The following is a 14265-nucleotide window of genomic DNA, read 5'->3' on the forward strand; positions in this document are numbered from 1 at the left end:
AAATTTGAAGAGAATTATTAAGCAAATGCGCTCTGCCCCATGGACACTTCTTTGTTATGCTATATTTAAATTTTTATAATATCCCTTTTAAGTAGAAAAGGAGTGGCGAACATGTCCAAGTTTAAGATATATGAATCTATTATCTAAAAACATTGATTACAGAGGAATATTCTTATGTTTTAACAAACTCACACCTTACAATCATAACCCACAGCAACAATTAGTTCCCTTCATTTCTAAAGAGCTCTATGCCAGGTACATAGTAGGCACTTGATAAATGTCTGTTAAAAACAAACATTTTAAATGTGTGCTTCTAGCTCCTTTATGTGATAAGACAGCAATCATATTTAAAATAAAATCATAAAGACTATATAAATTATGCCTCATCTAATCAATGGCTAAGAATCAGGTGATTTAAAATTAAATAACCTTGCAGATTCTTATTACAGTCATATCTTGTTAATGGAGCCATTTCTTAGAAACCAAAAAATTATGATTTTTGCTAATCAAGAGTGGTAGAGGGTACATAATCTTTTTCAACCAAAAATATAAGCACCGATAAGATATGGATAAAACAAATTTCAGTTCCTATACAGAGTATAATGTTTTACTTAAGAGAAAGAAAGAAATCAAACAAATTTCAAATGCTCACTCAGGTCGTTGAAATAGTTGGCTACAGAATCGGGCCCCTAGACAGCAGTGCTGCGTTTACGGTGAGAAGGAGGACTCCCGATATTGATTTTCAGGAAGTACATTAATAAAGAACTCCTAATTGATTTTTTTAAGACTCCGCTTGTTGCCTTTCATTTGAAGGTGCAAAGAAGGGCCTGGGATGCTGAAGTGTTCTAATGAGATGCTTGGCTGACAGAGGCACCTTAATAGGAGTGCCTAGGGCTGGGAGGCGGCAGCTGCCTTTAATGACTTCATTCCAGAGTTCAGCGAGTTTATGACCAGAGCCATGCTGTCTCCTCAAAGTTTTTGAAAATCTCCCTTCAAAACAGGTTTGCCCCAAATACACACTGGAAGATGTGCAAACTCCATGGGACTATTTTACCAAAGAGCGGAAACGAAGGAGCGCCGCTGTACGCGCCACAGCTCCTGCTAAAAAGCAAAGCAAGCCAAACCCAGACCAGTCAGAGGGCCAGGGCGCATACCTGTCCGAAGTGGACTGTGATTGGCCTTCGGTCTTCTCGGAGCTTGGGGTCCTTGGCCTCCACCAGTGGGGACGGCACAGTCTTTGGCAGCTGCTCTTCCAAAGTGGGGACACAGCCATTCTCGGTGATGTCCTGCAGGGAGAAGCCAGCCAGGAATTGGTGACAGGGTCTTGGCACCTGCCCCGAGCACAGGTGCTCCCTCCAACCTCAAGGCTCAGAGCCAGGCCATGGAACTCCCTCTGGGTCACTTAGAGCCCATCCTCCTGCTAGAGATGAAGGAACTGGAAGGCTAACTTGGCTGTTTGATTTTTAAGGGCTAGAGAAACCCAAACCATGGACATTAAGTTACAAAGACAACAGAGTAATTCCCAATACTGCGGGGAGAAAACCTTTCATTCGACTGCTTTACAGGGCTATTTTCATTCTTACATATTAACTTTGCCCTCATGCAGACATTTAAAAATTACTTGCAATCATAGCTCGTGCATAACTTCACATTCTATTTTTCCTCTTATATCATAAGCATCTCCATGGTGTTGCATAGTCATTATAAAAATAATTTTAATGGATGCATGATATTTCATTGGATGACCATACAGTAATTTAATAAACCATTCTACTACATTAAACATTTAGGTTCTTACTTTCCCCCTAAACACCACAGTGATAAACATTGCAGTTTTTCTTTCTTTTGGATTATTTAACATAAATCTTTAGGAATGACATTACTAGGTCAAAAGATAAAACCATTTTTAAGACTTTTTATTCATTCTAACAATTTGCTTTCCAATTTACACCACTACCAGCAATGGCAGCGTTAAGAGTTTCACAGTACTCGTTAGCCTTATCATTTTAAATATGTATCGCTAATTTAAGAGGTGAAAAAAACGAGACCTCATTGTTGTTTTAATTTGCATTACTTTGATTATTTGAGAGTGTGGACATTTCTTCCACATTTGTTTACCGGTGATGTTACTGTTTGTGAAAACGATGTGTTCATGCTCCCTCTTTCTTAGCCCTCCCTCATGTTTCTGGCAGAGAATGAAGAGATGGAAGTCTGAGTTAGGATTCTATGACTTGGAGAAAATTTAGGTTGCCAAAGTAATGCTTTCAAATTAAATTTACATTTAATTTGTGCTTCTGATGAGTAAAGTCAAATTAAGGAAAGGAAAAGCCCACATGTGAGGCTCCTTGGCTGCCGCTGGAAGCTGACGACAGGGTTCTGGGGGATGTGTGGGTGGTGCCCACTGGTGCGCTGAGGACCACATGATTTATTCAAGTCATGACATTGCTCATCTTCAATGAAGCAAGGCAGAGAATAAACGTACAAACAAGATACATTTAAATCGTTATTTTTTTGCCAAGTAAAAATAACTTGTAGAAATAATAAATACAATTTCCAATTCTTTTAATTATCAAAACAAATACACATTTTGGTTAACAAAACACACACCGTTAGCACTCATTAAAATTTGCATATAAGGACTTAACCACTGGTTGCTCTTAACTTCTTAGCCAGATAGAGAATGGGGCACGTAGAGGAACGTGGTCCCTTACTGAATAATAATGCATTAGGGATGAAACATATGTAACATCTATGAACTTCAGTCTCCTCATCTGTAAGACGGGGATATGGCAGCTTTGAGGAGTAAAGGGTAATGTAACATAAAAGTGCCTAGAGCACTAATAATGGACTGTATATGGTACTCAGTAAGCTATAGGAATGTGTGTGTGTGTGCGTGTGTGTGTGTGTGTGAAGTCAACCCCGCACATCCAGCTGCAGTCTCTATACTTCTTGGTAACAACACAGGGGATGGTACCTCTTGGTTTGGCAGGCAGGGCTCACATCAAGCAGGCCACAAGTCTTAGCCTGGCTGAGGCTCAGTGATGACAGAGGTTGCCGACAGCCAATTAGAAATGGCTCCTTTGGAAAGGGGCTGCCCTAAGGTGCTCAGGTCAAGTGGAACAAAGAGGGGGAGAAAGTAACAACTGCCAGAAAATAACAAAGGGCAAAAGGGGGATTTTGGATCCAGTGGGGTTACCCAGAGGACAGACACAGGAGGTTGAGTAAAGCCAAATAGTAAAAAAATAAAAAAAAAAAAATCACTTTTTGTTTAGGAAAAAGTGTGTGTGAGCGATTGGCTGAAAAAAAGAAAAAGAAGAAGAAAAAGAAAAAGAAATAGAGCAGTTAGGTACCATGGTAAGAAAATACTGATGAAAACTGTAAGATGATAGCTATTTAAAAAATCTATGTGCTAGTTTTTGGGAAAATGTCTTAGTTTAAGCTTATAGGTAAAAACATTGTCTTCTGGTTTTGTTTTTCACCACCTAGTAGCTGTCTGATCTTCCCAATTCACTCAATCTCTCTGCAACCTATTTCTTTATTTTTACAATGGGGAGACCACCTCCTGCTTGGGAAACTTCAAAGCCACTGGGACAATGGGCTAAATGAGATGAGATGTGAGGAAGCTTTAAAAAATGTTACAATACTGTGCAAATTGAAAGTTAAATCCTTATTCCTGCAAAATGGGAAGCGCACCATCTAAAAAGAGCTGCCCTGTGGTGAGCGCCTCCTACTGGCGGGCACTTCTCCAATCCCTGACCCTCACTATCACACTTAAGTTTCCACAACAACCAAGAGGTACTAGGAAGATCACGCTTTTGTAAGTGAGGAAACAGGGCTCAGAGAGGGCAACTCCCTCAAGGCCACACAGCTGGAAAGAGGAAGAACCCAGAGCTCTCTGATTTCTGGCATTTGAACCCTATCAACCTTAACAATAGCAAATGGAGGTTTCCCGAGTTCAGGAGGTGCTCAGCAAGTCATCAGCTGTGATCGCCTTCTCAGAAACCCCTTCTTACACGACCCTGTGCTGCCATGCCTTATGATATCTGGGCACTTATTTATCTTATCCCGATAGACTGTGAATTCCTTGGGGTTTGGGTTCTCTGCCCCAGAGCCGGAAATACAGTACATGTTCTCTAATAAATCTTTGTAAAGTTGAGTTGCACATTTGGAAGGCAAATGTGTCCAATACACAAATGTGCTTGTGCATCAAAAAGTAGTGCAGCATATTAATTTTATTTAGAGGACCTGAAGGTGCAAAAGACTTCTTGCAAGTCCCAAGGCTTGCCCCACCAATTTATTAACGCTGGCACTCTATCTTCGACCTGGGGAAGGACTACAGCTTCCTCCCCTGAAAGCAGAGTGTGGGAGGAGCCCTAGCCAAGGAAGAAATAGGGCCAGTTCACATCCTCTATTGCTAGCAGAGGTCTTACACATAGTAGGGATCCAATAACAGCAAGTCTTGCTACCCAGGGTTAAAGACATTGTGGTCTAAGAGCTAACTGAGAAGCTGCCAGCAGAGGGGATGGGAAAAAGGCAATCTCAGATCCTTCTGATGGGAATACAATTTATATCAAAACCCTAAAAGAGGTGCATGTCCCTTGACCCATTAATTTAATTTCTAGATATTTATCCTGATGAAATAATTAAGAATTCCTGCAAGGTTTTATCTATGAAGATATTGAGATCAATTAAATTATGTATATATGTCCCTCAGAAAAAATTTCATGTACCTATTTAAAACAATGAAATGTGGAAGAAACGGTGGTCTGGGAAATGTTTAGCATATAGTTAAGTGAAAATGCAGGTTAAAAAGTGAGATAATTTTCTTCTTGTTTGTCTGATTTGTTGAATTTTCTTCAATCAACATGTTTTCTGTTTATAAATGGAAAAAATACTAACCATCAAAATGGCATTTTAAAGAAGGAAAACCAAAAAGTGGACAGAAGGGGCAAATCTTCCTTCCTGAAGGGTCACACAGAAGACACTAGACAGAGCTGCAGATCAGAGGCCACCGCAGGGTGGCACCTCTCCCAGATGCAGGGTCAGCATTTGATTAAGTCCTTGGACAGAGCGCCCATGAGAAGGCAGGAGGAGGAAGGGGCTCTCTGTGGCCTTGGGTAGGAGCCCGGTGTGGGTTGGACATGGAGAAAGCTCAGGCTATGACTTCATGAGGCAGAGATGTGAGTAGAGCACTCCAAGCCTGTGGGAGCTAGAGGCACAGGTAGTTAAGGAGTGGTGGATGGCAGCTGGAGCATTCCAAGAACCACCTGTTCAGGGAGGGGGGAGGTGTGAAAGGTGTGAACGGTATGAAAGGTTTTAACCAGGGGAGTGACTCGGTCATAGCTGTGCTCTAGAGAGACTGCTCTGGTGGCTGTGTGGATGAGCAAAAGGGCAGTGATCCCATGCCAACCGTGTCCTCAGGGCATGTGCACCGGGAGTGTGGGCGGACAGGCTGCTCCAGATGTGGGACATGAGCACGGGACAGGATGGAAACTCCGGTTAACTGAGTGGCTACTAAGTTTTGCTGTTAAAATCCCTTACCTCTTCTAATCCTTAGAACAATCCAGTAAAAATCTCTATTTCTCCTAGTTTATAGATGAGAGAAACTAGCTTCACAGAAGTGAGGTAAATTACTCAAGGTCACACAGTTAATATCTCATACAACCAGCACTGAATCTAGCTCGTCTGCCTCAGGAGCCCAAATATCAGGCCCCAGGTTGGGGGTTTAAAGAACCCTGAGTGTGTGAGGTGGGGGCTTCCCATCTCTGACTCAGATTGCTGGTGTCTCCATTTCCGGATTTGGGCGGTGTCCTTCTTTCCCAGTCTACTTCACACCACAGCAAATGCAAATTAAAATATGAATATTGATGTCAAAATAATAGCCAAAGCTGGAATTTCTGTGATGGAGGCGGCAGCGTAATGTGTCTGGAGACCAGGAGCTGACAGTTGTGTGTTAAGGTGTGAAAATGTCTGTCCTACAAGAATCTACCTCATCTCCCTGCACCTCCATCCGCCCCCCCCGCCCCCGCTGCCACCCCCCGCGTGCTTACTCACTCCCTTCAATACACTAGGGAACATTTGGCCAGAGTCTCAAGCCTTTGCTAACCCAATGGTGAGTCTGCTCCTTTTAATCAAAGAAACTAAATTAACAAGCTTGATGAATCTTTTGAAGATTTAGAAAGATCAAAGATTTAGAAACTTTAAAAGGGGCCGTGAAATGGACCCACTTGATGAAATCATTTTGATACTGAAGAAAAAAGATCATTATTCAGGGATTCCACAATAGGCAAAAAAGAAAAAAAAAATGGAGACCTTACTGCCCCTGCAGGTAAGGAGAAACAGGGCATTCTGATGCCAGCCTGCAGGGTGCTGTGACTGGATGCAATCTGATGACAATCACGAGCCCCACCAGGTGGCCTCCTTATCCAGGTCGGGAAGGATGCTGGGGTGTGGGGTGTGGGAAGTGTTCTATTCTCCCTTTAGGAAGCAATGCCTGGGTAGCATCTTCACCATTTCTCTTCTTCCTAATTTTGAGCAAGTCAGACTTCAAAGGAGGCCAAGCTGTAGAAGAACTTGACTACCTTGCTCCATTTATCCAGAGAAATATGTTATCCATCCTTCTTTTTTTGTTGTTGGGCTGAAGCGGAGCAGGTGTGAATAAAGCCACGCTACAGTATCTATGACAATTATTTGCCAGTGGTCACACGGATACCCTGAAAGCTCCTGCTTCAGATGCTTTGAAAATCGACAGCACAAATGAACAAGGGATGGAGAAGGGGCCCTGCTCAGTCATATTAGAGATGGACCCTTCACATACCATGGTGACCTCTCCGCAGGTCAGCCCCACATTTTCTATTTGCAATTCAAACCCAAGGCGAGAGCACAGAGGGCAAGACTGGGTTCTTGATTATATCTGCGAGGTCACCATTGCTATGCAGCTGGAGGAGGCCAGGTGGCAATCCAGTACATTTGAAAATTGGATCTTTGTTGGGAACTGCCTCCATTTCATAGCGGAAACCAAACTTGATGTGTCTGCATTAGACGTGTGTGAGAGCCACATAAATATGTTGCCATTTCAGGGTAGGGGGGCGAGGGAGGGGAACAAGAAATATTTCCTACAGCCGTGAGGGGGTCAGAGGGAGCCAAATCCGACATTAGCTGGAGAAAGGAAGCTGAGAGCTCCGCAGAAGACCAGGTCCTGTCTGCACTGAACAATGCTAGTTTCAATGACAAAAGAGCTCCTCCAAGCACCAAGGCGAAGTATCAGGTCTGGAGAGAGCTGTAAGACGGAAGGGGAAAGTGAAAATTGAAAAGGGTACACTAATGGATCTGTCAACAGTCCGATGGTGACAACCACGTTTCTATAAAATGCCTTCACCATCTGTGTCACCTGAAATGTACTGACACTCTATAGAGCACTACCTCCTGAAGCTATTCTTGAAAAGGCTGGCAGGGGGAAGAGGAGAAGGAGGAGAAAGTCTGCTTCAGAGACCATCAAGGAAAGAAAGGACAGGGAGGTGGCAGGGAAGGAGAGCGATCTAGATTATTTAAGTGAACCTTTAAACAACAGCATCAAAACCCGAGTTTAACTAGTTATTTGCAGAAATGCTATGTATCATGAGAAGGGGGTTTTCTTAACGCTTACATGTACATGGGGGGAAGCAATGGCCTGTGGGGCGCAGATCTGACCAGCGAGGCCCATCTGTCCTCTGCCTGAGGAGGGACCCTTCCTTTGCTTACTTTCAGTAATATTCTAACAGCAGCGGGGTCTGGGCTTGAGTCATTAGGAGGGGAATCTGGTGTGAGTTCCCCCCATTCCCTGCCACTCCATTTCATACTTGCAACCCAATTCAGTTACATGCAGCGGGGACAGGAGATAAAAAGATATATTCAGGTACTTAAGTAACATCCGAGTAAAGAATTTGACCTGCCAGTCTCGGGCAGGGTACAGCAGACCACGGTTAAGGTCTACCTGGATTTACATGACAGGATTTTTATTTCTGGACTTGAATCTTAGCTGCTAAAAATTCACTCCCAGCTGAAACTAAGAATTTAAAATGCTCAGAGCAAATTATTTTGCAATTAAAAGAAAGGAATCAATTCCTTTGACCATTTCAAGTTAATGAGAGGTCCTTTCTGACTTCGTAAAGTTAAAACTGCTTTTATTTTTAAAAAACTGCCGAGATAGACAAAGGCCCTTATTAGAGTGGCACATTTGGGGTGTGTACGATAATGAAGGGAGTGATCCCAAACATCTTTTGGCAAACAAAACAGTTGTTTCAGGAAGGCAGCACGAAATACTGTGGTAGTAAGAGCAGAGATGCCGGATGCGATGGATCTGGAATCTAACCCTGGCTCAGCCAGGCTCAAGCAGTGTGACCCATGGGCAGATGACTTCACCTTTGAGCTGTGGTCCCCTTACACACGAAATAGGGGTAAAACCCCCAGGGTGGTTCTAAGGATTCGCTATGAAAGCTCCTGGCCTGGACCACCCTTAGTGCTTAATGAAGATGGCGGCAATAACAATGACGACGACATTCATAATAATGGGAAAATGCCCTCTGTTTACACTCACCTCCCTGTACAATCTAGAGAATCAAGTGGAAGGACTCTTAACATAATTTTGTACAATTTTACTGATAGTTCAAAAAGACCATCAGAGCCCCACCCGGTCCCCCCACCCCTCGCCCCCAAAAGTCTCAAATACAAACTGCTGGGCTCCTCTGGGTAAAACCACTGCTGTGGGGAGAGCCAGCAGCCTCCCCCTCAAACCCACCCTTTGTGCCCTGTGTCTGCACAGTGGCCACGTGCATGCCAGAACCACGGCATCATTTCTCTGAAGACGCTTCTGGGTTTGGGTTACAGCCGGTCCCAGGTCAGTTGTAGGAGGGGGTGGTGCCGAGATGCGGAGACCGAGCCAATTTCTACAGACCTGGGTGGGCCCCGAGCCCGGTGGGGTGAGGAAGGGATAGACTGACAATGGTAACTCGGAACTTGCTTGCCTTTGTGGGTTTAAGCCAGAGTCTTAATGATATTTGAAGACAGTTTTTGTCTGTGAATATTTATAACAGTGTGAGAACTCCCAGACAGCTGGTAATGCATTTTGAAGTGTGCTAACAACACCGTATCAAACAGCCTCTATTGATCACATCATACTTTTTCTGTGGCCACGCGTTTCATACACGGTGCTTATACATTTTGAATAAGAACTTCAAGTACCTTTTGCTTCAAGCGGTTTTTCACCTCTTTTATTCCCATTTTTGCATGATCTTTTGCCTGCATGAAAAATTAATTTAAGTTAAGATTCCCTTTCTGTTCCCAGCAGGGACTATGCTTGATTTCAGTCCGTTGTGAATCACCTTCTCTGATTACTAGAAAAAAAAGGAAAAATGGGATCATCAAGTTGAAAACATAATGGCTATGAAAACAAATAAAAGGTTAAAAAAAAAGCCTTTAAAGAGGCTACAGAGATTTTATTTTTTTTGCATTTTGATGGCACCGATATTTCCCCCCCTTTCTGCACTCTATAATTATGTATCTCAGCAGCCTGGTGACAGCAACCAGTAAGAGTTGAGCAGCAGCGTTTCTGGCTGCAAGATTCAGAGTCGATTCCATTTCACCAGGGCAGAGCCTCGGGACCAGCTTTCTGGCCAGGCTGAATGGTCCGAGCGGACGCATGACTGGGGTTCTCCAGAGCCATTTCTTACATCTCATTTCGGCAGACACCCTGGCTTTTATTTTCTGTCGCTTTAGACCTGTGTGGTTCTGTTGGCAGCCACCTCTCCATTACAATAGCTACAATGTAAGCACAGAAAGGACTAACAAAATTAAAAACGGACATAATAGAAAACCACCCTAGTTAAGTAGCTCAGAGTCAAATCAGAAGCAAGAGAAACCACGAGAAACAAGTACTTGAGGCTTATAAAAGCTGCAGCATCGGGAACGGACGTGTTCTACTTCCACGCTGCTGTGTGCACGAGTTTCACAAACAGTGCATTTCCTTTAGGATAGTGATGAGAGATGATGAAGAATTTGGGACAAAAATTAGGGGTGTCTCCTCCCACCCACTGTTAATACTCTTCAGTAACCTGCAAAGGAGCCGATTTATTTGGACATAATAATGGAGACACACAGGAAAGGTTTGCTAGAACATCCGAGAGACCATGCCTCCAGGTCTCAGGGACGCTGGCATGGAGCAGCCAGAATTTTAGCCACCCAGCCTACATTTTACAAGCTAAAACCAGGAGCCTCCCATTTCTCTCTTATGGCAACTGTAGGCATAACACTTTAAATTAAAAATGTCACTTGCCTGGCTATGGCCAGTTTGGCTCAGCAGTTAGAGCGTCAGCCCATAGACCTAAGGATGGTAGGTTCAATTCCTGGTCAAGGGCACATACTTTGGTTGCAAGTTCAATCCCTGGCCCTGCTCGGGGTGCATGCAGGAGGCAACCAATTGATGTTTCTCTCTCTCAAAAAAATCAATGGAAAAAAATCCTCTGGTGAGGATTGAAAAAAAGAAGTCACTCGTGGCCTGGTCATAAAATATCAACATTAAATTATGCTAAAAGCACTGAGAGCTTCAGGAACAGCACAGCAGCGAGTCACCTCTGTAGACAGGATCAGGTGAGTTTAAGAGCTGCGTCATGCTGCCCAGCCGACATGGCTCAGTGGTTGAGCATTGACCTATGAACCAGGAGGTCACAGTTTGATTACTGGTCAGGGCACATGCCTGGGTTGTGGGCTCAATCCCCAGAGTGGGGCGTGCAGGGGGCAGCTGATCAATGATTCTCTCTCAACATTGATGTTTCTATCTCTCTCTTCCTATCCCTTCCTCTCTGATATCTATCTATCTATCTATCTATCTATCTATCTATCTATCTATCTATCATCTCAGAGATATATATGTGAATTGCATCATGCTAAGGAGCAGATCTGTTTGGGTCCTGAGACCAAGACCAGTACTTACAAACTTATAGACAGTCTTCATGGCTGGGTTTGCTTTCGTTTTCACAGTATTCAGAATTGCTCCACTTCCTTTCTATAATAAAAATGTCAGTTAGTAATTTGGACTGAAGATGTAGTAGGCCAACACCAACAAAAACCTCTTCTCTTTAATCAAGTTAAGCAACACTTCAAGAGTGTGTAATTTAATTAGAGAAATAGGCTTGGATGGTAACTGGTCCCAGGCAATTAGTTATGGCCATGGCAGAATCACTATGGGTGCTGGGGGTGGGGTTGGGGGATGGGAGTAGGGATAATGAGCTGAGGGGGACTCTAGGCTCAGTACTTGGCTTGGCACCTGCCCACTGGCTGGAAGGAAAGCTCATCATAGGCTCTTCTGAGGTAAGGGCTTCCCCCCCAGTAATCTACGGCTTCGAGATAGTCTAGTTACCAGGACAGCACTGAGGTGATTTTCATAACAATGGACTCTATGGCTAACACCAAGCTGGGGCAGAAAACTGGGGCCTGATTAGCCAGCACTCTCTGGCTACTCTGGAAATATGCCACCCTCAGCCATGCACCTTCCTTTGTTCACCCTGTGTTGCTTTTTAATCACTTTGGTATGCTGCCTTCCTTAACATCTATAGCTTGAGAAAGGGAAAGACTGAAGAGCCATAAATATTAATCATGGCTACTAATGGCTTTAGTAGAAATCCAGCATACTGATTTCTTGGCTAAGTTTCTTTGGGAGAGCAGGGGAAGAAGAGGGGGAAACCTAGAAGGAGGAAGGGGAGGGAAGGCTTTCCCAGCACATGAAGGGGACAATGAATGCGTATGAAGCGCATAGGCCCAGGCACTGTGAGGGCTCATCGAGGGGATTCCCTGTGCTAGTCTCTGAGGGTACTGAGCACCAGAGGGCTGGTCTCTGCCTTCCAAGATCTCCAGTCCAGGCAGTACACCAGGGTAAGCAACTTCAACCTGAGGTGGTGAGAGCTGTGCTGACTGTGTGCATAGCAGTGTGGAGGAAGTTCATCATTTGCAAGGTCAGAGGAGGTTTTAGAGAATGAAACATTTGGCCTAATCCGTGAAGGATGAGCAGGAGTTCATGTGGGAATAGGAAGGATCAGAACATCCTAGGGGTAGGAAATAGCACAAGCACAAGGGCAGAAGCGGACAGGCCAGGGTGTCTGTTAGTGACAAGTGCTCCATGTGTCATGGGAGGGATGGCGAGTAGGGGCCAGATGGGGTCAACTTTCGAAGGCCAGGATCAGGAGTCTATACTCTAAAGGATTTTGAATAAAATGCATCAAATAATCAGATTGGTGGTGGTTCGAAAAGATAATTCCAACAGACTCGAATAGAGAGAGAGACTGGACCCAGTGAATATATGAAAGAATAATATATAGTAATGTAGTTAATGGGATCAACTTTTAGCATAATTTTTGGAAGCTGTCCATATTAGAAATTTGAGCTTTAATTAAAAACATTACAATTTAACCTAGAAAGCATTCTATGTTGCAGGACAATATGAAATTTTCACCTACTCATTTATTCCACACTGCTTTCCAAAATTACTCAGTATTCAGTTTCAATGGTCCTTTGGAATAGTAAAACTCTCTTTATCAATCAATCAACAAGTCCTTATTGCTCATCTATGATTTGCCAAGTGCATGTTTGGCCATCCCAGAAGAACAAAAGAAGTCTTTCACTGAGGAACTGCTTACTCTCGGCCAACTGCAGCCACTTCCAAAGGACCCGCCTTGGCAGCAGCACACTTGGCCCACAAGCAGGAGAACACTTATCACATTATGTTGGAGCTGCCTGTTTACGTGCCTGCCTCCTGAGCAAGAGGGGAACCCCCCCCCCCCCCCCCCGAGCAGGGCCTGTGTCTGCTCTCCACTGTATCCTTGTCCCCTGGCACACAGGCCTGCAGTCCACACTCACTGATAAAGCCACGTAAGAGAAAGGCAAGACTTTGAATTCGTCAGTGGCTTCTGAAGCCCTAAGCTCCTGGCTTCTAACGCAATGAGACACTGTTCACAAGACAGTGAGGGATGAAAAGGTCTCTCAGTGATGTGTTCTCCACCTGCCCAGGAGCCTTGGCTCTGAAACACACTGCAGAGCAGCAAGAGGCATGTATTTTTGGTTTCCCCATGACAACTTCCCACTTGTACTGGCCCTGGAAGGAGACACCCAGAAATGCTCTAAGATGACGACATCCATTTGACACGCCTTGGCCAGCGTCCTGGGCTGAAGGCTTCCCCTGGCTCTCCTCACCCTCACCAGGATGACTTTGGACAGTCTCATCCTGCCAGCTCCACCTGGCTTTCCAAACAAAGGCTTCTTCAGCTGAGAGCATGGAGTGCCCCAGGCCGAATGACAGCCTCCTGGGTGGCGGGGAAGAGCAGGGCTGCCAGGAGGCTAAGGAGGGCCCAGGGGGCTGGGAGGGGAGCACACTTACCCTGACCGTGGAGAGCCACTGGTGGTACAGTCTGTCGCTGCCTGGGGAAAGAGGAGTCAGAGAGCTGTCATTTAAGGTGGTGATGTGTTTAAGGTGGTGATGAGTTTCCCCAATTGCTTTCACCATGCAGGCCTGGGAAAGTTCAAAATATGGAGAACATGGAGGCTCCCAGGCCCCACTCCCTGAAGGAAGTGGCGGCTAGTTGCTGCCACAGGTTTTCTTTCTGAGAGATCTGATCCCATTAGTGCCCGAGAACAAACCAGGCTTCCCCACTGCCTTCTGGAGACAGGGCAGACCCCAGAGCCATTGCCTCATCTCAGCCCCGAGCTCCATCCAGTGCTGCCTTTCTACAGGACCTTGTGTTCCAACCTCGGGGAATGACCGGGGGCTCCCTGACTGTGCACCCTCGGTAACACTGGCCACTGTTCCCTCCTCTCCCGGCTCAGTGCACTCAGCCACCAGCTCAGATGTTATTTCCACTTCAACCTTCCTTCATGTGGATGGGGACACTCCTTCCGAAGTCATTTTCTCTGAAGCCCTGTGAGCCACCCCAGGGCAGGAGGCACCGGCCCTGTGTCCCAGGGCAAGCACACTGCTGGACATGCACCTGGCACTCCACGCACTGGCATCATGTAGGGAAGGGAAAAGGAGGTGTTGTTGGGGAACTTGTTCATTTTATCTGGTGGGATAAGGACGTCTCATCAGCAAACAGCTTTTCTAGATGCTCTGAATGGCTTGACTTCCTTTAACAACATAGAAAGCCCATCTTCTCCTCAGAACAAACATTCAACCGTGAGAACTACTCAAACCTGCCTCCTATGAAGCTCTCTCATTACTCAGTGAGATTTCAGTCCCATTCTAAC

The 14265-nt window shown here is 44.9% G+C and overlaps 1 protein-coding gene across 2 annotated transcripts in view; it reads right to left on the reverse strand.

Moving 5' to 3' along the window:
* Positions 1–14265, reverse strand: part of DENND1A (DENN domain containing 1A) — a 479039-nt gene that overhangs the window by 49861 nt on the left and 414913 nt on the right. For both annotated transcript variants that reach the window (XM_080668038.1, XM_080668037.1), the window contains exons 16-19: positions 13403–13443; positions 10967–11038; positions 9220–9276; positions 1155–1286 (exon numbers count right to left, since the gene is read on the reverse strand). In XM_080668038.1, coding sequence (XP_080524164.1) covers positions 1155–1286; positions 9220–9276; positions 10967–11038; positions 13403–13443 — 302 coding nt within the window. The remainder of the gene's footprint in view (positions 1–1154; positions 1287–9219; positions 9277–10966; positions 11039–13402; positions 13444–14265) is intronic.

The sequence above is a fragment of the Plecotus auritus genome, assembly GCF_963455305.1.
Source record: "Plecotus auritus genome assembly, chromosome: 5".
NCBI classification, from domain to species: Eukaryota; Metazoa; Chordata; class Mammalia; order Chiroptera; family Vespertilionidae; genus Plecotus; species Plecotus auritus.